This window comes from Aquarana catesbeiana, linkage group LG11, assembly GCF_042186555.1.
Source record: "Aquarana catesbeiana isolate 2022-GZ linkage group LG11, ASM4218655v1, whole genome shotgun sequence".
In the NCBI taxonomy this organism is placed as follows: domain Eukaryota; kingdom Metazoa; phylum Chordata; class Amphibia; order Anura; family Ranidae; genus Aquarana; species Aquarana catesbeiana.
Genome location: NC_133334.1, coordinates 137237117 through 137264720, shown reverse-complemented (window position 1 = coordinate 137264720; position 27604 = coordinate 137237117). Strand labels below are relative to the sequence as shown.

General features: G+C 40.4%; 1 protein-coding gene across 1 annotated transcript in view; it reads left to right on the top strand.

Annotated features, from left to right (window-relative positions):
- Positions 1-27604, top strand: part of NKD1 (NKD inhibitor of WNT signaling pathway 1) — a 143180-nt gene that overhangs the window by 71464 nt on the left and 44112 nt on the right. The window contains exon 4 of the mRNA XM_073604988.1: positions 19943-20000. Within this exon, the coding sequence (XP_073461089.1) occupies positions 19943-20000 (58 nt within the window). The remainder of the gene's footprint in view (positions 1-19942; positions 20001-27604) is intronic.

Below are 27604 nucleotides of genomic sequence, written 5' to 3'. Positions count from 1 at the left end.
TTTCTTTTATCAAACATTAAATGTATGGCTTACAATAACCAAATAGTGATTTTACATTTTCTTTTTTTATACCTATATGAGATCAGATGTATTTATCCTAAAATTTTAATGTTGAATATTTAAATAGCACTAAATGCTATTTATGTTCTAAATAAATATCTAAATTTCTACTATTTCATCATGACATGGCATGTTTGTAGATCCCCCAAACCCCCCCCCCCCCCCCCCCCAATGGATCTCACAGTTGGCTAATATATTAATTTTCTAGTTACTGTACCAGTATCAGTCAGAGTGCATAAATCTGCCAAATAATTGTCCCACTGTAGACAAGGTTAGTGGACATAATTTGTTTCCGAAGCCCAAATTTTCAGTTTTTTATAGAATGGGTAAAATTTTGAACCTCTACCAAATTTAACTGCTGATTGAGTCCCCTTTGGTGAGTTTCACCCTCTTTTTGTACTGATGACCATTGTCACTAGGACTGGCAGGAAAATCTGAAATTTTGAGCTGTTACTGGAACAAGAAAAGAGTGGAAATTTCCCAAGGAGCACACCTTTACTGGTGAAAATGGTTTAAGAGTTTCTCTTACCTTAAAGGGATTTTGGCCTCACTTCCCATGGCTGTAGGACAGAAAGTGATAGTCTCTCTTTTTCAAAGCAACATGGGTGTAGTTTCTGGAGTAGTATGTGTAGGTCAGCCATTTTCAACCAAGGTTATATGAAACCCTAGGATTCTTCCAGAGTTTTCTAGGGGTTCCTTGAGCTGTGACTAATCGACCTCTAATCTGATGGTGCCAGCATAGTTGGGGGGTCAGTGCCACTTGGCAGAGCCAGTAGCATTACACCAATGATGTTTTAAAGTGTCTGTAAGGCTCGATTCACACAGGGGCAACACGACTTCAGCGCGACTTTGTACCGCGGCTTCAGCGCGACTTCAGCAAATTACAAGGCGACTTGAAGTCGCCTCCATGACAGGCGACTTCGGCTGTGGCCAATCACAGGGCAATCAGCTCTCTGGGAGGGAGGGGGGGAGGGAGGGGTTTTCCCTGCAAAGTCGCTTGACTTTACAGAGAGATCCGACTTGGAGGCGACTTCCATTGATTTCTATGGTACAGGTCGCCTACCAAGTCGGATCAAAGTAGTACAGGGAGTACGCTCTGAAGTCGGAGCGACTTCAGTAGTGTCTATTAAGACGCTAGCGTTCACTCCCATTGAATCTATTTCTGGGGCGACTTGGGGCGACTTGAGGGCGTACAAGTCGGATCCCAAGTCGCCCCAGTGTGAACTGACCTAAGGGGGCATTCTTTCAGCTGACCATCAATGTAAGGGGGCATTCATCCCACTAACCCCTTATGAATTTGTTTTAGCAGGGGTTCCCTGAGGCTTGAATATTATCTCAAGACTTCCAATAGTAAAAAAAAATGTTGACAAAGTCTGGTCTAGGTCACACAGAACACAGATGTGGTATTTTGATACTTTGATCAAACTGGCCACATTATCCCAATGGTGAGCATTGTAAAGCTTCTGTATTTTACTTCAAAGTACTTTTCCAGATACCAATATTTGTTTTGTGTATTTGAAGTGAGGCCATACAATTTTCCTTAATCCATTTTAATGTTCTGCCTTTTATAGTGTGGGTGGGCACAGTTTCTGTAAAGTTAGATGACAACTTTATGCTTGTTTGATGAAAGGATCAGACAAAGCAGACAATTTCCACTTCTGAATCATTGTAAGTTTTGTAGTGTTACCTTACGTTTATTTACTGTCAAATGTTTTCAAAGCTACAAAAAAATTGAAGCTAATTAGGCTGAAGCAATTGCGCCATGTGTGGGGACATTGGAAGCCAAGATCTTCCATTCTTATTTGAAAGAAGCCAACTAATCTAATCAAAATTTGCCAGACTGCGTGTAATTTGATCAATTGAGTTTTATTGATCTTGACAGTAATCATATTATATGGGTTGAGAAGTTTTTGTTTGTGGATTACTCTTTTTATTGCTTTCAAAGCACGTTTAGCTTCAACCTTAAAGCGACCAAATTCAAACCAACTGTTTTAAGTTTCTAAATATTGTGAATATTTGTGTTTTTTCGAACTCCTATTACAGTCTACAAATCATTTCGTTAATACATGTGTCTGTGACACACTGCCTACAAGTTATGTCACTTGATGTGACTTGAATGACAGGTTAGGTGTAGTTTGCAGGCATTTAAGGACAACCTAAATAAAAAAACATGCTATGTTCCCCTGTCTGCAGATGCAGCACTGAAGTTGTGTTTATGTGTGGGGATCACTTAATGGGGCCTTATTAAGGGAAATACAAAGCAAACAGCAGTGGCTTCTTCCTTTGATCAGTGGAGTGGTCCATCCAGGAAGCTTGGAAGCCTGAGACAATTCTTTCTTTCATCTGCTTGGCTAACTGCTGCCCTGCTGATTACAGACACAGATGCCAGGCTAGAGGATGATGGGATAGGGAGAGAGTGGGAGGACAAAGGAATGTGGAACAGGGGGGAGGAATTCAAGGACTGGATATAATGTATATTGTAAAGGTGCAGTTCACTTGGTCTGTCTTGTTTAGTTATGGATGGAAGGTTAACATTGCGCTAAAAGCATTAAAAGGGAACCAGCTTATTGTAAATATTACTGCTAAACATTATGGCACGTGGAGTGGGTTGAATTACCTTTTTTTAATCTGGATGAATACTATAATTTTTAAATCTATGCATTTTTTTTTTTTTAACATGTGTTGTGCCTGACTTGAATAGGACTGTGCGGGGGGAATACACCAAAAATGCAGTGCGCAGCACTTTATTCCCATCGTAATGCAGTGGGAACAGACTTCATAGAAAACTATGGAATATCATGTGTCCGTTTATTTTGCTTGCTTTTCAGAATGCATGGCAATATGCCAGAGTGAGTGAGCAGTATAACTGCTATGTAAGGAGTGTGAATTCTGCCTAGTAAACAGTCTTTGTGACCACAAGTAGATGGAAACCCCAAATGAATGACATTTAAGCAGGGCATACACTGGTAGAATTTTGAATGAAAACTCCTAAAACATTTGCCTGTCATTCAAATGTAGTTCAATGTGTCATTTTTTATTTTTAACATTCGTTTTTGGAATGAATGAACGTTACCAGATGAAAACCACATACAATATTAGAAATTTGTACCATTCGAAAACATTTTTTTCTTGCACCTTCGAACTTTCTCATTTCTGCAGTCGAACATGAACATCGTTTGGACCCCACTAATGATTAGAAAAATGAGCAAACATTCATACAACATTCTTACCAGGGTGGATATAAATCAATGATTTTTTTTAAAAAATCTGATTTTTTTTTTTTTTATTTTAAATCAATTTTTTTTTAATCAAATTTATTTTAATAAAATGCTTTTGGAGTAAAAATCTAAAGATCGTTTTCTATTTAAGATACATTAATAATTAAGTTTATTCAACATGAAATGGAGCTTAGTTATGTATATTCTGCAATATTTACATTTTTGGTAAACTCATCCAAGCTCTGAAAGCTGAGATAATATGCACTGCATCGATGCATTCACACAATTTCACAGTAACCATAAAAAATCCCAAAGTTCAGGAATATTCTTTTATCCCATTTATTTTGCAAATCTAAGTACATTACAAACTGTATGATTGAATCGGTTCTGATATTGCTGTTTTACTAACCTGACCGCTTATTATTCTAAATAGGAAACCTTCATTTTGTTTGCAGATATTAAAGTTTCTAACTACCAGCAAGAATAAGTCCTTATGTTTAAAGAGCACCTGTCATTTCAGATTCATCATGGCAGCGCCTGTTACCAGGCATCCACTCACCTGCTGCCGCCATGTCCCTCACCTTGTTGTGTCACTGCCACATCAACATCCGTCCCATTAAAGTGAATTGGGCTGTCGGTGAGTCAACAGCGGGTCAGAGGAGGAGCCGGTGCGGGACAAAGAACACAGTTGCTCTTTAAAAATTATGATTTAAATCAAGCCTTTTTACTTGTGATTTAAATCGTGATTTAAATCGACTTGATTTAAATCAATTCCACCCTGATTCTTACAATGAAAAAATGTTGAACAAAATTCTACTAGTGTATACCTAGCTTTAGTTTGCTAAAGGATCATAATTACAGTTGCCATTTTTTTCTCAAGTAAATTACTTATCTTATTTTTTTTTCTCTGTTTTGATGCATCTGGGTGCTGCTCTTGATAGTTATAATAATGGACATTGCCAGCACAGTATATGTTGAAATTGACACTGGCAGCCTCTATTGCATGGGTAGGCAACCTCGGCCCTCCAGCTGTGGTGAAACTACAAATCCCATCATGCCTGCCTCTAGGAGTCATACCTGTGATTGTTAAGGTCTTGCAATGTCTCATGGGACTTCAAAACAGCTGGAGGTCCAAGGTTGCCTACCCCTTCTCTGTTGGAAGACCTTATGACAAGGTGACAATACAGAAGCAGGTATGGAAGATTGGGACACCCAATAACAGGAAGTGCCTGAACAAGGGCCTTCATAGCAAGACACCTGGTATTGTGTAAAGAGGAAGTTCAAGGGTACCAGTAACCTTAATAATAAGTAACTTTCAGAGTTATAACCAAAATGCTGTATGCATACTAAGGCTCCATGCACACTATAAGCTAAAAAAATGCCAGAAAAACGCTGGATGAAAAATGCTGATAATAGCATTTTTGTGCCAGGTTCTAGTAGCATCTTAGTAGCATCTTAGTAGCTTTTAGGAGAAGTTAGGCTTCATGTACACTGCTGCTGGTAAACGGATGTTTAGGAGCAGTTAGGAGTTTTTTTCAACTGCCCCTGAATTCTCCTCTGTTATCGTATCTGTCCATGTACACAGGGTCATTTACAGTCGTTTCTAGGTAGTTGAGTTTAGAGGCATTTTTTGGAACGGAAAAAAATGCGTTTAGAAGCTTTTCAAGCTCTAAACGCGGTAACTTGTATTTAGCCTCGTAAAAAAAAAAAAAAAAAAAATGAAAGAAAGAGGTAGATAGCCTGATGGGGGTGGCCTGAAGTAGATCTAGTATTCAAGGCAACATAGTCATTTTCAGTTAATTGCATCGGCCAAACTAAGACAACGTGAGTAAGTGCCAATGTTTGAGGTCATGTATGATTCGGTGGAGCAAGGGGGTGAAATTCGCTATGTATAGATATGCGGGGTCATTGGTAATATTTAAATAATCTAAATATGTAATTCCCTTGTCGGCCCAGTGAAAGTGGAACTGTGTTCGAAGTAGTTGAGTATCTTTCCGTGGAACCAATATATAAATCGTGTATAATAATAATAATAATTATAATAATATTTAGAATAGGGGATTTTAATGCTATGCAGTTTCTTCCTATCATTGATTAGTTCTGAATAAGTGGAAAGACATATATTTTGTTTGTGTACTGTTTCAAGCTTACACATGTGTGTCAATAGGTTGTCTCTTTTCTGTTGGGTGCCAATCTTAATTAAATTTCCACAAATTATGCATTTGTGCCTCCCCAGATTAGCACAGCACTGGGAAGCTATGCTTTTTGGGGAAAAAAGTCTTGGAGCGCTTTGTCAATGTCGGATCTGCCTTTAGGGTACTGAAGTAGAGATTTGTTGAGTCTCCAGGTTGGTGGCCTGGGGGAGGTTCTAGATCCAGAGATAAGTGTAACGAGGCATGGTCAGACAGGGAAATGTCAGTTTGAAGTTGCAAGAGAAAGTAATCAAGCCTAGAATAGGTTGGATGCACCAAGGAAAAATAAGTATTCCAGCACCTGGAATTCCATCCTTAATTTTTTGATATATGCGTAGGAGAGATGGGATTAGCCCCTGGAAACATCCATAATTGGATCTAGTGGAAAATTGAAATTTCCACCTAACATCAAGAAACCCTCTGCAAATTTCAGATCTGTAGGAAGCATATTGTGTAAGGACCTAAGGTGTTCTTGGGAAGGTATATGTTTCCAGGAATAATTGTAGTGGAGTGAATGGTAACCTTGACAAAAAGAAAACAGCTCTGGGGATCTGTAATCATCAATTATAGTTCAGGGAATCGGCTTTGCTAACAAAATACTTACACCTTTAGACTTTGAGAGGTATGGTAAACTATGGTAAGCTAAAGGAAAAGCTTAGTGAGTTGTGGAATTGTGTCATATTTGAAATGAGTTTCTTGCAGAAACGCTATTTGTGTAGTTTTTTTTGTTTTGTTTTTTTTTTAGATCAGACCTAAGTCTGGAGCATTCCTCAGGTAGATTTAAGCCCCTGACATTCAGGGATGTAAACTTAATCCAATCCATGGTCACAAGAGGAGAAGGACAAGAGGGGCTAGAGGCAGACCCCTAGAGAGTGAATAGCTGGGAAAGAAGCAAAGAGATGAAAGTTAATTAGCAGCAAAGTCTTGTTTCCAGACCGGAATATAGAGAGAGCTGGACTCAGGTGAGACAGCTGGAAACGTACAGGAGATAAGGAGTAGTTAGAGCAAAGCATGGTACACACTATGAGCTTTTTCTTTTGTTCAACCTGGTGGTTTGAACGAAAAAAAATCTGTCAGCTCTGGTCGGAACACTCTGATCGGGAGTCAGTCGACTGTTTTCCAGCATGATTGTCTGACAGAAGCCGGCAAAACGTACAAGGTGACATACACATAGGCCTAATGTTGGCCTTTTTTTTTTTTTTTAACTGGCCGATGTCTCCTAATATTCGGCCCGTGTGTACGGGGCTTATGGGAGGGAGACAACAAAAATGATGATCTCGTTTAACAACTATAGCTTTAATAGAGTTCAGCGCTCAATGAAAAGTTGCCTATGAGTGGGTAGTGAGAGGATATATAGACAATGTGAAGGTGGTGTGCAGTCGGGTAGGACAGGGCCTCTTTTTAAAGTACTGATACCACAGCTGCATTCCCAGGTGAAGCTGGGAGGGAGGCAGTTATTACAAGAGAGAGATCTCAGACTCAGAATGTCCCCTCCCCTATCGTATTCTATAGGGTAGCAAAAACACACAACATGACGAAACTACCGCATATAAACACCCAGAACAACAGAAAAGTAAACTCTCATCACCTCTGATCAAGGGTATTCTTCTAATACATTCAGTGTGAAATTGCAATCTCAAATTTAAAGGACGCATATACGGTATCTCACAAAAGTAAGTACACCCCTCACATTTTTGTAAATATTTTATTATATCTAACACTTTGCTACAATGTAAAGTAGTGAGTGTACAGCTTGTATAACAGTGTAAATTTGCTGTCCCCCTAAAAGAACTCAACACACAGCCATTAATGTCTAAACCGCTGGTAACAAAAGTGACTACACCCCTAAGTGAAAATGTCCAAATTGGGCCCAAAGTGTCAATATTTTGTGTGGCCACCACTATTTTCCAGCACTGCCTTAACCCTTTTGGGCATGGCATTCACCAGAGCTTCACAGGTTGCACCTGGAGTCCTCTTCCACTCCTCCATGACGACATCTTGGAGCTGGTGGATGTTAGACACCTTGCACTCCTCCACCTTCTGTTTGAGGATGCCCCACAGATGCTCAATAGGATTTAGGTCAGGAGACATGCTTGGCCAATGAATCACCTTTACCCTCAGCTTTTTTAGCAAGGCAGTGGTCGTCTTTGGAGGTGTGTTTGGAGTCGTTATGTTGGAATACTGCTCTGCGGCCCAGTCTCCGAAGGGAAGGGATCATGCTCTGCTTCAGTATGTCACAGTACATGTTGGCATTCATGGTTCCCTCAATGAACTGTAGCTCCCCAGTGCCCGTAGCACTCATGCAGCCCCAGACCATGACACTCCCACCACCATGCTTAACTGTAGGCAAGACACACTTGTCTTTGTATTCCTCACCTCGTTGCCACCACACACACTTGACACCATCTGAACCAAATAAGCTTATCTTGATCTCATCAGACCACAGGACATTGTTCCAGTAATCCATGTCCTTTGTCTGCTTGTCTACAGCAAACTGTGGGTTTTCTTGTGTATCATCTTTAGAAGAGGCTTCCTTCTGGGACAACAGCCATGCAGACCAATTTGATGCAGTGTGCGGCATATGGTCTGAACACTGGCAGGCTGACCCCCCCACCCCTTCAACCTCTGCAGCAATGCTGGCAGCACTTATACGTCTATTTCCCAAAAACAACCTCTGGATATGACACTGAGCACGTGCACTCAACTTATTTGGTCGACCATGGCGAGGCCTGTTCTGAATGGAACCTGTCCTGTTTAACTGCTGTATGGTCTTGGCCACCGTGCTGAAGCTCAGTTTCAGGGTCTTGGCAATCTTCTTATAGCCAATGCCATCTTTATGTAGAGAAACCATTTTTTTCCGATCCTCAGAGTTCTTTGCCATGAGGTGCCATGTTGACCAGTGACCAGTATGAGAGAGTGAGAGTGATAACACCGAATTTAACACACCTGCTACCCATTCACACCTGAGACCTTGTAACTCTAATGAGTCACATGACACCTGGGAGGGAAAATGGCTAATTGGGCCCAATTTGGAGGTTTTCTCTTAGGGGTGTACTCACTTTTGTTGCCAGCGGTTTAGACATTAATGGATGTGTGTTGAGTTATTTTGAGGGGGCAGCAAATTTACACTATTATACAAGCTGTACACTCACTACTTTACATTGTAGCAAAGGGTCATTTTTTGAGTGTTGTCATATGAAAAGATATAATAAAATATTTACAAAAATGTGAGGGGTGTACTCGCTTTTGTGAGATACTGTACATAGTTTGCCCAGACCAATAGAACGAGACTCCTGGGAGGCTCAAAGAGCCAAATATTGTGCCCACTGAAAGAGCATTAGTGGGGAAACACTGAGATCATATTGTAAGATCAGTGCAGTAGTTTAGATCTCCATACACTATCCAAAACACAGACATCGCTAGGATGTGAACATGTCAGTTTTCCAGGTACTTCATCACATTAGTTGGATTACAGTATTGTAAGTGTCAGCAGAGGTAGTCCACTACCTGGAGGAAGCTTGGTAATCACTAGCTACCATATATCTTCAAACGCCCACATAGAGACCCAAGGGAGCATAAAGAACGATTAGTTCCTCTTAAAGATCTGGGACTTCACTTGAAACCTGTCGCTTGTTGGTAGTCCGAGACTGAAACAAAACCCTGAAAGAAACACAGAGGAGCAAATCGGCATCGGCTGCTTATGTTTGGCCTGGCGAAATCGCTCAGGTGGGTTTGGACTAGAATCCGAACACACCTGAGCTTATCACTATTCATGAAGCCAAATCTACTCAGCTCTGTTGATTGTCTGAACGCAGTGCTATTTCAGGGCAGCAAACACCATTGTAGGGCCATGCCTGACACCGGTTCCAGCAATGTTAGATTTCCTTTTTATGTTCGCATACTTAATGTCTTATATCTGCAAAAAATTTGGGGGACACACACATTGCATTCAGTTTTTATGTCCGCGTTGTCTGTTGAATGAATGGAGGCAGCGTGCTGCACATAACACTTATGCTTTACCCTGGTAAAATGAGTATACTGAGCAGATTTCTGTGCTAAGACTTCCTATGGAGAATAAAAGCAGTCCTGTTACAAATAAAATCCCTAGGAGTCACTTCATTTGGCTGAAAGGGAAGAAAAACAAAAGCGGGTTTTCTGCTGAAAGGCATTGAAGTGTTGTGTTATGAGTTCCCATTGAATTATTTTCCCAATCACTGGAGAGTTTAAAGGGCCTGTGGTCCCTTTAATGTTTATTTTAATGGGTAAGGTTGAGCAGATTAACGAACGTAGAGATTTCACACCTGACTTTTTAATGTGATTGCTGCAGATGTTTGAAATGACATCAGTCCTGGGCAGATGATCAGTGTTTGAGAATTTAATTAGTTACAGATTACTAATTGGTTACTAAACACAAAATACTTTAATCTTCAAGAATGTTTCATTTTAGCAAAGGGGATAACATCTCTTTTTGCAGGCATACTGTGCATATAAACATCCTTTGTCTAACTAGTAACATCTTGTTAGTAATTAAACCCATTCTCCTACAATAATGAAACTCATATTCCAATGCAGTATTTATGTTCCGTTCATGAAACATACAATCTGTTGAAAAGGGTTTACAAAGGCCTGTTAGGTTTCATGCACACAAACTTGTGGGGACGTACACCTTCAGAAAGCACACGGACATATGACCTGAATGCAGACTTTCTCTATTCAGGGAATACATCCATACTCTGTACACAGGTTTATGCACATACATCATATACTTGTGTACAACCATTCATGCCTATGGGCCACTGTTCGCAGCAACTGGGCTTCCTGGAGGCAGAAAAAAGCCAGATTAAGTTGTATGCCACTAATGCACCCGTGTGCTTGAAGCAGTTGAAAAGGATAGTTTAAAAATTCACCATACTCAAATTACAAATATTAAAAAAATATTTCCCAGTTTACTGTATGTGAAATATTTGGGAATATATCAGTTTTGATATTGTACTGCTATTGTTTGACTATACTATAGGAGGATGCTTTCATACACACAGCTGACTTCCTGCTGATGTCAATGATCTTTAATGACTAAGGCCCCTTTCACACTTGTGCGACTTGTCTTGCGACTTGGAACTACAAAGTCGCATGACAAGTCGTACCCCATGATTTCCAATGAATACCATTCATATCTGTACGACTGCAAGTCGCAGAGACTTCAAAGTAGTCCCTGCACTACTTTGATCCGTCATTGATGCAATTTGAGGTCCATAGACCTCAAGATTACACAGGCATTGCTTCAAGTCACGCCAAAGTCGTGCGACTTTCAGGTCGTTCAAGTGTGAAAGGGGCCTTATGCTGCAGTCGTTTTTTTTTCGTTTTTTTTTTACAAGCTTGCAGATTGTATCTCCCTGGAACAACATCATACACTTGCATCATGATGAATACTTTTAGTTAAAGCTGAACTAAAATATGTGTGTGTTATATTTATATGTGTTTGTGTGCTTTTTTGTTTTTTTTAATGCAATCACTCTGCAATTTCAGATAAAAAAAATATGCATCTTTAGATATTTTCAAATCTGTGTTAGCTTTTGGATTATTTATAACTCGTATTATCCATATGTCATCTTGCTTAGTTTGTGCATATGATGGCATTAGTAGGATGTAATGAAGGGATGCTGCCATCTGAGGGAAGTGATAAATTCATTACAAGTAATAGGGCAAATCTATCCCCACCATATCCTCCCTCTTTCATTCTTTTGAGACACTTAAAAACATGTAGCAAAAGGGAAAACACAGGACAAGACTGTCATGTACAGTTATGATCCCTGCTCATGTCAATGCAGAAGCATAATGACAAACTAAACTTGGCAACACACATCCCAACATCTCTGAATTGTCAAATATCGAAGGAGCCGAATATCAGATAAACAGCAGCTGCACCTAATAAAATGCGGGTACTGTTTGGGTATTTTGACAGCCAGCAGGTCCGGCTATCAAAATACAGTAGCCATATGGAGGATTTGTTTATCCTCATGGATGTTGGGATCTGTTGATTTTTTTTTTTTTTTTTTTTTTTCATGCTACACAGATGGAAAAAAAAGTAGGCCAGCTTTAAAGGGGGATGTAGAAAGCCTATGACCCCTGGGCTGTGAAGCTTGCAGAGCTGAATCCAAAAGGTCCCAGGTCCTGCACAGCTGGGGGACCTGAAAAAGTCACAAATACATAGTTTTGCAAGTGTGCATATATGCTTTGTTTTTGAAGTGGACCTCCACCCCCTGTAATCGCTTTCTCCTACTCCCCCTTCCTTACACATAAAAGTTCTGAAAGTTTTTTCTTTCTCCTAATTGCATGTCCCTGCACTTCCAGCTTTCTCATCTTTTCGAGAATGACGTCAGTCACCCCCTGCCAGCTGCCTCTTAGAATATACCCTGCATCCCAGGAGGCTTTGGGGCTATCTCCAGCACACCTTGCATTATCAGGGAGCCGTCTGCAAGAAGATACGGTTGTCTTCATGATGACAAAACTAGATGGGGGCTAATTTATATGCATTAATGAGATAATAATGCTCTAATGCCAAACATCTTAATACCAAATTTCTTTATTCTGGATGTCTACAATACATTCACATGCTTATAATAGTTCTCTCAGTTAAGAAGTCTCATCATAAATATATTTTATTTATCGTGTCCCCCAGGGACAGCTGGTAGAGCTCCTGTTTTGATAGGTGCTGTATATCCAGAGTTAGACTCGACAGTGCACCCCCTATCCTCAACCCCCATAGTTGTCTGACCATGTTGCTCTGTAGGATCCTAATAATTAGTACTGATTGACCGTGCTTGTCTCCACACTAGGTTCTTGCCTGAGACTAGCAACGTCACAATACATGCAGAGAAGGGGGCATGTCATTAACTGCCTGTAAAACATCCACAGGTGTGCCTACAGCAGTGGAGGCAGAGGCAAGTGAGCGTGGCCTGAGTTCCACAACAGGAATGCAGTCCATATCCTTGCTAGGGGAAGCGGCGTGTTAGTGCAACATAGAAATATAATAACTGTAAGAAAGACAGGCGAGCTAACAGCAGAGAGGGCAAAAGCAACAAAGCTCTACCTAAGCTTCACATTAGGAATGTGCCATCACTACTCATTCTGGGAAGGAAACAAAGAGAAGAAGCGCCACTTAAGTAAAGCTGTATGGTTTTAATAGACACAATGCATTAAAACACTCACATGGAGGTATCTTTAAAAGGGCATAATGTAGTCCAGTAGACCATCAGTCTCCGGTACAAGCTGGCAGCATCCGATTCCTTCCTGTGGGGCCATTTGCAGCCGAATCAGCATCCTGTTAGCCGAGTTACTTCCGTCTTATGTGCGGGAACCAAAGCGAGGCTTGGAACGCAGTCAGCTGGTCTAAGAAGAGGGCTGAAGTGCAGCATATGGCGGGATGATGTCTCGGGTATGTCTATGTCTGTCTATTAAAACCATACAGCTTTACTTAAGTGGCACTTCTTCTCTTTGTTCCCTTCTCTACATGTTCTGGAGTTTGCTTCAACTCCCTTTGCAAGGCTGCCCTAAGTATCAAAAGACTGTTACTCACACCAGAGCAATACAGCTCAAAGGACTTCAGTTTGGACTTACATTTACATTGAATGTCACAGTATTTGCACCACTACTCCTGTATATTTAACTACTCATTTTTGGGTAGGGGGCATGTCTACAAGAGTCTCCTACTGCTATTTCAACACACAGCTCATGATGTACTGACTAGATCCACCGTTTTACTTTATTGTCAGTTAGAAGAGCACTAGTGATGTCCTCCAGCCTGACAGTGCACCCTTCATGCATGGTCACAGTAGAGGGGATGGTAACAAAAGCAAAACTCTCACAAATTGGGCTTCTAGCAGGGGAGGAGCTGATAGGCAACAATAGCAGACATAGATGCGATTTACAAGAGAATAATTTAGCAGTTCTTGTGACTAGCAGAGATATTTCAGCATGAATAGATTGACCGAAATTTAAAGCAGAACTAAATTCACAAATGCTTATTTCCACTCGAAGATGCACTATTTTTGAGGAACTCTTGGCAGCGCTGATATCTTGTGCTTCTCTAATTACTACTGGATACTAGGTCTTCGGTTGTCTTGATAGGCCGGCCCAGGTATGAGATAAACCCAACGCATGCACATGGGAGTTCATTCCATTTCTGTACTGAGGTGGGCTGAGTATGCGCAGTGTGAATTCCTAAAGAAAATTGTGAACTGGCAGGTGGAATTGCAGAAGAGACCTAGCACACCCCCCCCCCCCATGTGCACGCACAAAGTCTTTGTTTCTGCCAGTGGACCTAGGGGGTACTTGCATCTTTTTGGCCATACACAGGAACACTGTAAAAATGTGATCAAGGCCTCTGAGAGATTCTAAAGACCTGTTGGCACATCTGTGCTTACATGAGACCTTGTGACATGTTTGCGCCCAGCAGTGAATTGTGAACATCCAAAGAACCTTCTCTATAAACCTTTCATATTGAAAGGGAACAACACCCAGTTATTTGAAAGGCAGGGAGGGAGGAGAAATGAGAAAAGCAAAAAATGAATCTATGGCTAAAGTCCTGCATTGAGTTTTCACTGCTCACAAGGCTTCTTGAAAGTCAGAACTAAGTTGGCATTTACTAGATATTGCATCTGCTAGATTTCAGTCTCCCTCCCCCACACCTCCTTCTAAACCAATTAAGAAATTCTTTTAGTCAGGAAGTGTGTTATGAGTTTAGACTTGGAGGCTAGAGTGCCAGAACAGGGGAAAAAGAGCAGTACGCAGCAGTGCCGCTTTGGTATCAAGGCAGATAAAAATACTTAGAAAGAATCTAAAGAATGTTAATTTCTGCTAAAATGTATACTGATGTATGTAGGAAGAGGCACTTGAAAACGGGACCACTGAGTGCTCAGTACGGCAGTGCCTAGTGCATGTTTGTCTGAATGCAAGGAGTTAAACAGAGAAGGAAAGGATTTTTACAATAACTTGACATAATAAAAACCAGGTTTGTGCTGCACCACGTATGTGAATGAAAATACGTTCCTTACCTTTTAAATGGGGGAGGTGGAGTTCTTATGTGGGAGCCTTTTGCTGGTGTAGACCCTTGGCGATGTCTCAGATGTCCCACTGTTACAGATATTAACTTCCACTAGGTAATGAAAATAAGGAGGAGATGCTTGTTTGAGCTGTTTAAAACAGTCTTTGCTGACCATTTTAATGTGGCTAATGTTTGCCACAGGGATATGCAGAATCAACCATGAATTATTAGAGGGCTTGAAGTAATATACAGGAATGAACATCTTAGACACACTTTAAGAAATGTGTGTACTACATAAAATCTTAGAATGCGAGTTTTTGCAAAACCCATGCTGCAGTGTATTATTTCTACAGTGCCAAATTAGATTTTTAGAACCTAAGCATTAGTCTTGTTTTTATTTTTAAATCAGCACAGGGGACTGTACTTACAGTCAATGCAAGGAGTCCCTGGTGCTAATGGCTGCGGTTTTAATTGAACCCCCCCCCCCACTACGGCTCGGAAATGCAAACTGTGGCAAACCACAGAAATTTAAAAAATGGCTCAAGCTAACTGTGATACTTTCAAGGCATCCTTAAGTGGTGCGACTCAAGTCGCAGTGACTCCATAAAAGGTTCTTGCACTACTTTGTTCCTACTTCGGTGCGACTTGTTCTCACATGACTTTCACCGGTCGCATGACATCGCGACACAAATCGCATAGCAAAGTCGCAGTGTAAATCGTGAGACTTTGGGGACACAATAGTGGAAACATAGCCTAAATAAATGCACTGTATAAAGCAATTGGCATATCCATTGTATTTAGCACTTTTAACAGTTCGAAGTGGAATGTTATGCAATGGCCAAGTCAATCACCTGACCTGAATCCGATTGAGCATGCATTTCACTTGCTGAAGACAAAACTGAAGAGAAAATGCCCCAAGAACAAGCAGGAACTGAAGACAATTGCAGTAGAGGCCTGGCAGAGCATCACCAGGGATGAAAGCCAGCGTCTGGTGATGTCTATGCATTCCAGATTTCAGGCTGTAATTGACTGCAACGGATTTGCAACCAAGTATTAAAAAGTGAAAGTTTGATGGATGATTGTTAATCTGTCCTATTACTTTTGGTCCCTTAAAAAGTGGGAGGCACATATACAAACTGTTGTAATTCCTACACCGTTCACTTGATTTGGATGTAAATACCCTCAAATTAAAGCTGAAAGTCTACAGTTAAAGCACATCTTGTTCATTTCATTTCAAATCCGTTGTGGTGGTGTATAGAGCCAAAAAGATTAGAATTGTCGATGTCCCAATATTTATGGACTTGACTGTAGTTGAATACACTCACACTCACTACCTCAGCTCAAAAACGCTTGTTTTACAGGTGTTTTTTTTTTTTTTTTTTTTTTTAAACCTCCAGCCCATGTTAGCCTATGTGTTTATGCACACATAGACATTTACAGGAGTTTAGAGGCAGTAAACAAAAAACGTAACTTGTGCATTCAAGAGAAGTGCTAGGCATGTTTAGCGCTTGAGTGGTTCTCATTTCAATGGGCAGAATAAATTCGTATTCCGGGCAACAAAATAAACACCCGAACTCTTGATACACCTAAACAGCAGTTTCAGGTCTGCCATATAGAGAGCTAAAGCATTTATAAAACATTTTTTAGATGGAGTAGGGAATGGTAAAAACAGGCAGTTTTGTGTCCCATTGGTAAAATCTCACTTCCTGTCACTTCCTCTTTAGCTGGCCATACATGGTTAGTTTTTAAAAAATGTTTTTTATTTAACCAGCAGGCTGAAAAGAAAAAAAAAGCAACAGATTCATCCATCCACACAAACGCGGTGTATGGAGGTATATCCCCCTTGCATGGGTAGTTCAGCTTATAGTGCCGGCCTTATCCCTGTGTTTATTGGGAGAACCAGCTCCTGAAGATGCCAGTACTGGTGAGGGACGGGGGACCATTGGAGGAAAGGTGAGTATAGCTCCCTTTTTTTAGTTCCGCTTTAAGTTTTAGTTCTGGTGACAATTGTCACTAGACAGAGATTCTAATGCTTCACCACTTTATCCAAAAAAAAGAAGTTTTGCCTATACACTTTAAAGTGGTTGTAAAGGCAGAAGGTTTTTATCTCAATACATATTACGATAACCCCCCCCGTGTGTAGCAGCCCCCTCTCAGCCCCCCTAATACTTACCTGAGCTCCCTCCAATCCAGCGATGTTGACTCAGCTGTCCGGGACTCTCCCTCCTCATTGTCTGAGACAGCAGAGAAGTGCCATTGGCTCCTGCTGCTGTCAAGCAAAGTCAGTGAGCCAATGAGGGGAGAGAGGTGGCTGGGCCAGGCTACGGCTCTGTGTGAATGGATACACGGAGCTATGGCTTGGCTCAGGTGCCCCCTTAGCAAGCTGCTTGCTGTGGGGGCATTCAACAGGAGGGACGGGAGCGCCAAAGAGGGACCAGAGAAGAGGAGGATCCATGCTGCTCTTTGCAAAACCATTACACAGAGCAGGTAAGTATAACATGTTTGTTATTTTGAAACAAAAAAATAAGAGACTTTAGTATCACTTTAACATTGCTTTTCCATCTACTCACTAACCAAAAAGGTTCAGATTGCATTGGCACTTCTTAAATTTAGTTATGCAGTCAGCATATATTCCAGAGCAGTGTTCTGGCTGTGGCTCTGATTATGCCAAAACAGCAGAAGCTTGCACCTAGGGCTGCAACTAACGATTATTGTCATAATCGATTAGTTGGCCGATTATTGTTTCGATTAATCGATTAATCGGTTAATAACCTTAAAAAAAAGTGTGGTGCATAATTTAGTTAATATGTAAAGTTGTAAAAAAAGGCAATTTATTCTTAAATATCTCTATGCAGTGGTGAATATAAGTAACCAACTATATGGTTAGGGAGCAAAATATCTAATCCACTCTGAGAATAACAGACAGAAGAGATATTCTGTACATACTATTAGAGGAGAGATATACTGTATATACTATTAGAGGAGAGATATACTGTATATACTATTAGAGGAGAGATATACTGTATATACTATTAGAGGAGAGATATACTGTATATACTATTAAAGGGTGAATCTGGTAAATATCATCAGACTCAGAGATCTATTTTTTATTTAAAAAAACAATGTCTTCCCCGACAAATGACAAAAAATGTCATTTTAAGAACGTTCGTTCGATTTTCTAATTGTTAGTGGGGTCAAACTCGAATTGTCAAAGGATCTGCGGGAAAAGGTAGTTGAACTGTAAAAAAAACAGGAAAGGGATATAAAAAGATATCCAAGGAATTGAGAATGCCAATCAGCAGTGTTCAAGCTCTAATCAAGAAGTGGAAAATGAGGGGTTCTGTTGAAACCAAACCACGGTCAGGTAGACCAACTAAATGTATTTATTTAATTTATTTACAGTAGAGAATATTTGCTCTATTTGTACTATAAAGAGCTCATTTTAGTTCTTTTTTTAACCCCATTATGTTACTGGCCGATTAATCGATTATGAAAATAGTAATCGATTAATTTCATAATCGATTAGTTGTCGATTAATCGATTAGTTGTTTCAGCCCTACTTGCACCCCATATAAAGGGAAGCCATGCCATCAGCACCTTCGTATAGTCACGCTATTTATTGGGGCATCTGTTTATTAGTAGTAGGGTCTTGGTTCTTCCAGGCATATATTGATATTTTTTTAGATTGCTTAAACCTGTGAGAACCTATCAATGAAAAGTTGGGCACTGTTCCTGAAAACCTCACATCGATTTACAAGTTCTTCCAAAGTATTGATATGCTGTATACTATTAATATTACATTTGTAGGAAACCGTTTTTTCACTTGGATCTACCTTGGCATTCTATACGTAAACAAAAGTTTATTAGGCTCTGGATAAAGAGTTGACCTGAAGAGGTATTTCATTTGGTGGATACACAAGTTGTACCACAACTAAACCAATATGTTATCACAATGTCCATTACCACAGTGAATTAATAACTGGAGGATGTTCAGGGGACTCTGTTCTCCACTACGTAGCAGCAGGTAAAAGCCACCACTCTCAGGGAAGGCTCACGTCACAATACATACATCGGTGCATATCCATTGATGATCACTTACAGCAGGGGTCTTCAAACTAAGGCCCTCCAGTTGTTCACGAACTACAATTCCCATCATGCCTAGTCATGTCTGTGAATGTCAGAGTTTTACAATGCCTCATTGGATGTGTAGTTCCGGAACAGCTTGAGGGCCGTAGTTTGAAGATCCCTGACTTACAGTATGTAATGCTGTACATGTGCTGTGATACAATTTTATGTGCAGGCAACTTTGAGGGCTTGTTTACACCACAAGTCCTTGTAACTTTAACCACTTCTTCTGTAGGCTAAGAAACGTTTTATTCTACTTTTCCGATATTGTTCAAGTCTACCAGTTTTGTATACTGGAATTTGCATCTTTTGCAGAAATATTCTGCTTGCAGCCTTTAAAAGCCTCCTCACCATTTTTCTGGTTTACTGACTTCTTGAAAGCTTGATATTTCATTCAGGTTATTTCATGGTAAAAGAAAGTCATCAAAATACTTTGAATCAAGATGTTTCATACCTTAATCACTTTGCAATATATTTCTAAATAGGCCCCTAAAGGCTCATTAAGATTTTTATGTTGCAGTAAAATGCATGAATTGCATTGCAGTGACATTCATTTTAAATGGCATCCCAACATGCTAGTACTGTAGTGAGCAATACACCCACACCACAGTGTTCAACAATACACACGCAGTGGTGGTATGCTGAAAAAAGGGGATCACTTTTGATCTTCCATACATTGAGGCATGATGTCAGCCCATTCAGAATGAATAGGCAAACTTAAAGTGGTTCTGAAGGCTTTTTTTTTTTTTTTTTTTTTTGCAGAAAAAAAAAAATAAAAAAATAAAAATCTCCCCCTCACATGCTCAGAGACCTCAAAAAAAATCCTGTGAAGAGGGGGTGGGGTTGAGCCATGTTGTGTGTGTCAATGGATGCACACAGCCCGGCTCTGGAGTGAGCCCACAGCTGTGTCCCCATAGGAAGCAGATTACTATGGTGGCACACAGAGAAGAGGGGGAGCCTGGGGTTCCAGCAGGGGCCCCCAGAATAGGAGATTCCCATTGCACAGTGCGGGTAAATATGTCATGTTGATTATTTTAATTTTTACAAATACCCTTTACTACTGCTTTAACAGAGCTCACCCTAATAAAGAATATCAAATGTAAGAATAGTAAACATATGTGTGTTGAATGGGACCAGAGCCTTTATACAAGATAAAGTATGAAATGCAGCAGCACCATTTTTAACCACAAGAGACACTTCAATAATATGTTCCCCTATTTAATCATAATCTGCTTGCATGAATTTCTCTTTAAGGAAAAGCACAAAGATCGTTTTAATCCAATTCTAAATTATTCTTTTGATAGGACCCATCAGGGAATATTTGTAAGGAAGCTATTGGAGAAGAACATTTTCACCTGGAAGGTAAGAAAATCCATTATAATAAACTATATTTTAAAATTGCTTACCATTCTGCTTTATTCTTGATTCGTTATTGTGGAAGCCTAAAATCATCGGATTGATTTTGGAACTTGGTTAGTAACTAGTGGATAGTGATTTCTTGTATTAAAAATGTTTAAAATATTTTTTATATTAATACAATATTCACAGATGATTTTATCCCATCAGTCAAAAAACATGAAAGCTAACCTGGCTGCAGCAGTTCCCCTGTTTTATGAGTTTTAAATTGCCCCTGTTATTACACAACTATTAAGCTTCATGTTGCTTTATGAATACCGAATGTTGTGCGTTTTTTTTTACCATATTAGATTTAAGACACAAGGCTCCCTTATGGAAAGCAAATATGGCTTAAAGTGCACCTAACTATGAACATTTTAAGTGGTATGACATGTTTATTATTAAAAAAAAGTACCTTTTATAATTACTATAAACTATTTATTTACATATCTTAACAACATTTTAAAACAAACCATTCCTGAATCCTAGCATCTTTTGATGGGAAGTTATTTATTTTCAAACATGGGTTTCCAACAACATGGAATGGTTTAGATTGCTGGTAGGCTGGTTTCATGGAGAAAAACACTTCCTGCGTTGTAGAGCTGCATGATTAATCGTTTAAAAATCGCGATCTCGATTCAACCCCCTCACGATCTTAATCCGGCATTTCCATGATTCATGTAACAAGTGTAGAGCAGTTCTCTGCTCAGAGCTGTCAAAAAAAAAAAGCCAGCAAAGTTTATTACAGTAAATTGCTTAGCGCTGAGATAAAAAGAAACATTGTATTATTTGGTTCTTTTAGATCAAAGGGATGAACTTTGGTCTGTAAATGAGGTCAGTTTAACCACTAAGTCCCCTTTCACAATGCCAGCGGGCCGCATTTGCGGTAAAGCGCCGCTAATTTTAGCGGTGCTGTACCATTGTTTTAGCGACGCTTTTCGGCGACTAGGGGGGCACTTTTAACCCCTGCTAGCGGCCGAAGAAAGGGTTAAATGCGCCCAAAAACCGCCGCTGCCCGGAGCGATTTGCAGGTGCCCATTAATTTCAATGGGCAGGGGCGGTGGAGGAGAGGTATATACACCGCTCCTAAGATGCTGCTTCCAGGACTTTTTCTAACGTCCTGCAAGCGGAGTGCTTTTACACTGGGGCTGCAGGGGAGGCATTTTTCAGGAGCTTTACAGTGGCTATTTTTAGCCCTTTAGCGCCTGAAAAACGCCTCAGTGTGAAAGAGGTCTTAAAGAGGAACTGCAGTCTGCTCACATAATTTGTAATAAAAACATCTTTCCCATTCTGAAGCTTCCCTCCAACCATTTTGCATTCTATTTTATATATACTGTGATTCTGTACTTGCCAAATATGCTGCAGAAATCTCCCTCCACTAAGTCTGGCTGCAGCTATTTTAACTGTGGGTAGCTAAAGCTGATGCCAGTTTACTTCCTGGATTTACACTGACACACAGAGGCACACCTCCAGCTCTGCAGCCTTGCAGCTTTCATTGTCCCTCTTATGACTCCCCCCCCCCCCCCCACCCCTTCCTGGCAAACTCTCACAATGACCGGACAAACAGGAAGTGGGCTGTATAAGGTATTTACTGGCAGAAAAAAAATGTTTTACTATCCAAAATAGATGGAAAGTTGAAAAAATGACTAAAGGTCCGTTTTAAAGACTAAGCCCTTTTCTGACACTTGTTGCTTACAAGATAAAATCAGTATTTTTTTTGCTAGAATAGTACTTAGAACCCCCAAACATTATATATATATATATATATATTAGCAGAGACCCTACAGAATAAAATGGGGGTCATTGCAATATTTTATGTCGCACTGTATTTGCGCAGCAGTCTTTCAAATGCATTTTTTGGGGAAAAAATACACTTCAATGAAAAAAAAAAAAAAAAGTTAGCCCAATTTTTTTGTATAATGTGAAAGATCATGTTACACCGAGAATCATGATCTTTATTCTAAGCAAAAAAAAATTGTGATTTTCATTTTATCCAGAATTGTGCAGCTCTACTGCGTTGTGAATTTTGAAAATACATTTTTTCACAGTGCTCATAGAGCCAGAGATACATGAGTGCTTGTTTTACAGCTTAACTCCAATTTTCTTTTTTTCTTTTTTTTTTATTTGCATAGTTGGTCCAGCTTAGAACAATTTAGGTTTTCTGTATGCACAATAGAATAACTGCAGGGTGGTGGTGCGTGGGGGGTGGGATCTTAGTTTAAGAGGGATGCTAGAGAAGTACTTTTTCAAGCTGTATGTCAATGTATGGTTTTAATTTTGTATTTGTAAAATATAAATAAAGAATAAAAAAAAAAAAAAGAACAATTTAAATATGTATATCTAGGGGGAAGCTGGAAATCACTGTAGTAGCCAGCACTACTACTGTGATAGCCTCCATATTCCAGGTCCTGCTCAGGTATGGCATCCTATGAATGGTGGTGGTGCCGAGTGGACAACCCCCTGTGGTCAGTGTGCAGAGGAGCAGCCACTCACACACAGCACGAGCAGAACCCAGAAGATCTTGGCTATCATTGTAGTAGTGACTAATACTACAGTGATTTCCAGTTTCCTCAGCAGCCCATTAGGTAGGAGATATGCATATTTGTGCCAAGCTGGATCAATATAAATATGCGATACAAGTAATTCCTGGAAGTCATCTTTAAAGTCCTTTTACTAATTGATCAGAATATAGTAATACTTATGTGTACATGATCTGGGCACAGGTTCAGTTTAAAGGCTCTTTATATCACAATGTGTTTGGCAATGTGTTGCCCGTACTGTGGTACACAGGTACCCCAAATGTGCTCTGTGGATAACCAAGGATTTTCATTAGTCTATGTGTTCTGTCCACGTTGTAAAATGCAGCAAAATGTATGATGTCATCATGTCTGATGATTTTTTAAATTGGGGTTATGTTGATAGGCTAAAACAAGAAGCTGAGTTTTACAGATTGTCATTGACTTGGCTTGTTCTCAGAAGCTGTATTATTAGATAAGGGCTGACTTAGTAATTCTAGAAATCAGGATACCTGTCTTTCCTCACTGCATATAAACACTACACATGGAATGCATATAATGAACATCTTAGTACTGTGAACTAACAGATCATAGAAGAGATGAAACACGCATGCTCCATCTCAACATTCCTGCACAGTTAGATGTCTCTGGGCCACACACAGTGTAAAGTAGCAAAAGTTTTGCATGTTTGAACTTACAAATCATTGTGCTGATCTCATGAGTCTGCAACTTTCCGAATCCTCAGATCCTGTGAACCGCTCATTGTGTTTGAACTAACATCAGGGAGATTCTGTTATCTGTTTCTCAGTCATCTTTGTCACATTAAAAAGTGACCAACAAAGTAAGACAAGAACTATAAAGGTGACCAGACACAAGAGAGTGCATGAAGATCCAATTACACAGGGCAATGGCTTTCCCAGCAGTGGCTTGAACACAAATGGTTGCAAAGTGGATTGGGTTGCATATTGCAGACTCCTTCAGTACTGGATTATGAAAGGGAATATAGCAGCAATTGGATCTGGTTTCCTAACTCAAAGATGTCTGACATACCTCCTGCCGAGTCAGGCAGGCCATACATTATGCAGTTTTCTTTCCTACAACCACAGTTTGAAGGAAAGAAAATTGCTTGATTCACCCATCAGCACAATCCGTATTTATGGGGGAATCCTTCTATTGTATTCTGAGAGCGGGAGGTTTCCCAGACGTTAGAATATAATGATCACTAATGGTGGCTATAACTGCTGGCAGTGATTGCATAAGAAAAACCTGACAGGCTGGTTGTACTGAAGTTGTTTGATCGACTTTAGTACTACCAGCTACCTACAGCTGCTGAACCAGACGAATTTCAATCCATCTATGACCAGCTTGAGAGCTAGAGCTGTGTGACTGGTAAAGTTTACACTACTTGCCGACTGAGTTCTAGCTTGGACACAAAGAACAGCAGACTGGTAAGGAAGAGGCTTTTCTACTCAGGTTGTGGCTGCTTTCTGTTGCACTTTTTGTGTACCTGGGAAGCACAGGTGCAACATTCAGCTGCAATGACAGCAGCCTGTTAAAATCTATAACAGGCTGGAATACATGGCGGCTAGATGCAGTATGAAGCAGTACTCACATGGAAGCCCCCATATCGGTCTTCGTACACCGCTCCGGCCAATGACATCGCTCCCGGAGTTACTTCCGGGTATCGCTGTGATTGTCCGGAGCCGCGATGACGTCACTCCTGCACATGCGTGTGGGAGCCGCTGGTAACGGCATACTAGCTGAAGCAACGGCACGTGCCTTTGCTTCATTACATATGTGCCGATGATATGGGGATACAGGGGATATCTCCTAAACCGTGCAAGTTTAGGAGATATCCGCGGTAGCTATAGGTAAATCTTATTATAGGCTTACCTGTAGTAAAAAGTAGTTGTAAAGTGTTTACAACCACTTTAAAGAGGAACTGCAGTCTGCTCACATAATTTGTAATAAAAACATCTTTGCCATTCTGAAGCTTCCATCCAACCACTTTGCATATTATTTTAAATATACTGTGATTCTGTACTTGCCAAATATGTTGCAGAATTCTCTCTCCACTGAGTCTGGCTGCAACCATATTAACTGTGGACAGCTGAAGCTGAATTTACACAGACAAACAGAGGCACACCTCCAGCTCTGCAGCTCTCATTGGCCCTCTTATGACTCATTCCCCCTCCCTTCCTGGCAAACTCTCACGATAATGAGAGAGAGAGTTGTGCATGATGTCATAAGCCTATTCTTTTTACCAGACAAGAAACAGGAAGTGGGCTGTATAAGGTATTTACTGACAGAAAAAAATGTTTTATTATCCAAAGTTAAAACAACAAGAGCAGAAGATTTAATAGACGGAAAGATGAAAAAATGACTGAAGGTCCACTTTAAGGTCCAGTGTGCATGGGGCCTAACACTTTTTGAATAACTTCTTCTTTTGATGGTCCTGGAATGTATTTGGCAGATATAAACTAAGGGTTCATGTACACGGGATGTTTTTACAACCTCTCCTGAACGATTCACCTGGACAGATAGTAAGCTTTGTCTAAAAGGTTCCTTTTTTTTAAATAGCCAAAAATTAAAAACACCTGTAAATGAAACGCAGCTAAATGCGGGTTACCGCATTTACAAGCTGTTACAGTTATTTGGCGTTTCGAATGCCTCTGAACGTTCGTCCTGAATGCATTTTTTTGCATTCCAAAAAATGCTTCTAAACAACTTCCTAGAAATTACTATAAACGACCCTGTGTACATGTACTGATAAGATAACATAGAGAAAAGTTCAGGGATAGCTGAAAAAAAAAACGCCCAACTGCTCCTAAACATCCGTTTACCAGCAGCAGTGTACATGAGACCTTAGGCCCCATGTACACGGGACGCTGCTGAACACATGTTCAGAGGCAGTTGGGCGCTTTTTTCAACTGCCTCTGAACTCATTCATGTTATCCTATGTGACCATGTACACAGTCTCGTTTTTGCAGTTGCGTTTAGCAGCGTTTCTTTGGAAGCAAAAAAAATGGTTTCAGACGCAGAAGATTTCCACGTTTCAGACGCTAAATGCGGCTAAACGCGGTAGCGGCATTTAGCCACGTTTGCGTTTATAAGCATTTTTAAAGGTGCCTTATTTTTTTTACATTAAAAATCTCAAAAATTATGGCAAATGATGAAAAACCATTAAAAAAAATATTTTAAAAAATTGTAATTGCTTGCAATGATTCATTTCATGAGACCATTTATATACCCTAATGAGCCCTTGATCCAATCCAATACACCACTAGCATTGCTGTTATCCGACGTATCATTGGAATTTGACCCATATGTTGTTAGATTTGAACAAGCAACTTGTGGCAGGCGACGTGGCAAGTGGACAATCCACAACTTGTGGCAGGTGACGTGGCAAGTGGACAATCCACAACTTGTGGCAGGTGACGTGGCAAGTGGACAATCGACAACTTGTGGCAGGTGACATGGCAAATGACAATCCGCAACTTGTGTTAGGTGCCGTGGAAAGTGGACAATCCACAACTTGTGGAAGGTGACGTGGCAAATGACAATCCGCAACTTGTGGCAGGTGACGTGGCAAGTGGACAATCCACAACTTGTAGCAGGTGACATGGCAAGTGGACAATCCGCAATTGGTGGTAGGTGACGTTGCAAATGACAATCCGCAACTTGTGACGGGGCCAGTGGACAATCCACAACTTGTGAGTGGCAAGTGGACAATCCACAACTTGTGGCAGGTGACTCTGGACCTCTCACGCAAATTTCTATGTCGTTCTAGCCTCATCAAGAGCAATGTCAGGAGCATTTCCTCACATATGCTCATTATGGGATCCATTGCAAAAAAAAAAAACACAGAAATAGAGGCAAATACAAGTAGACAACTGCTCTCTTTGCTGCTGCTACTCACTCTGGTGAAAATGGCTGAAATAGTTAACTAACAATGTTTTTTGAGCTTAGGGAGGGTCTTAATTGAGGTAATCTTAATAAACGCTTCTAGACGCAAACGCGGCTAAACGCGGCACACAAACGTGGCTAAACGGGCGTTTTAAACGCTGGTTTCAAGGTGTCAAAAAAATTAGTTCAGAGGACTTTGCCTCAGCGTCCCGTGTACATGAGGCCTTAAGGTTCAGTTGAAGTTTAGGTTATACTCTTTCTTTTAGAAACGTTTGTCCAGTCACTGTTGTTTATCCCTAATAACCCAGTACCAGGAAGTGCCTGTTTGCATCTCATCTCTGTATAGGCCAGACATGGACAAAAACAAGACAGACTTTTTTTCTTAAGGATGGAAAGCAGACAGACTTCTTCAATGATCATTCATTAAATCTCTCTCAGCCTTTCTCAATCTATTGAACACAGAGGAACCCTTTAAATTACGGTCTCAGGGAACCCCTTATAATAATTACTATACAGTGGGGATGGAAAGTATTCAGACCCCCTTAAATGTTTCACTCTTTGTTATATTGCAGCCATTTGCTAAAATCATTTAAGTTCATTTTTTTTCCTCATTAATGTACACACAGCACCTCATATTGATAGAAAAACATACAGATTTGTTGACATTTTTGCAGATTTATTAAAAAAGAAAAACTGAAATATCACATGGTCCTAAGTATTCAGACCCTTTGCTCAGTATTTAGTAGAAGCACTCTTTTGATCTAATACAGCCAGGAGTCTTTTTGGGAAAGATGCAACACATCTGGATTTGGGTATCCTCTGCCATTTCTCCTTGCAGATCCTCTCCAGTTCTGTCAGGTTGGATGGTAAACGTTGGTGGACAGCCATTTTTAGGTCTCTGCAGAGATGCTCAATTGGGTTTAAGTCAGGGCACTGGCTGGGCCATTCAAGAACAGTCACAGAGTTGTGAAGCCACTCCTTCGTTATTTTAGCTGTGTGCTTAGGGTCATTGTCTTGTTGGAAGTTAAACCTTCGGCCCAGTCTGAGGTCCTGAGCACTCTGGAGAAGGTTTTCATCCAGGATATCCCTGTACTTGGCCGCATTCATCTTTCCCTCGATTGCAACCAGTCATCCTGTCCCTGCAGCTGA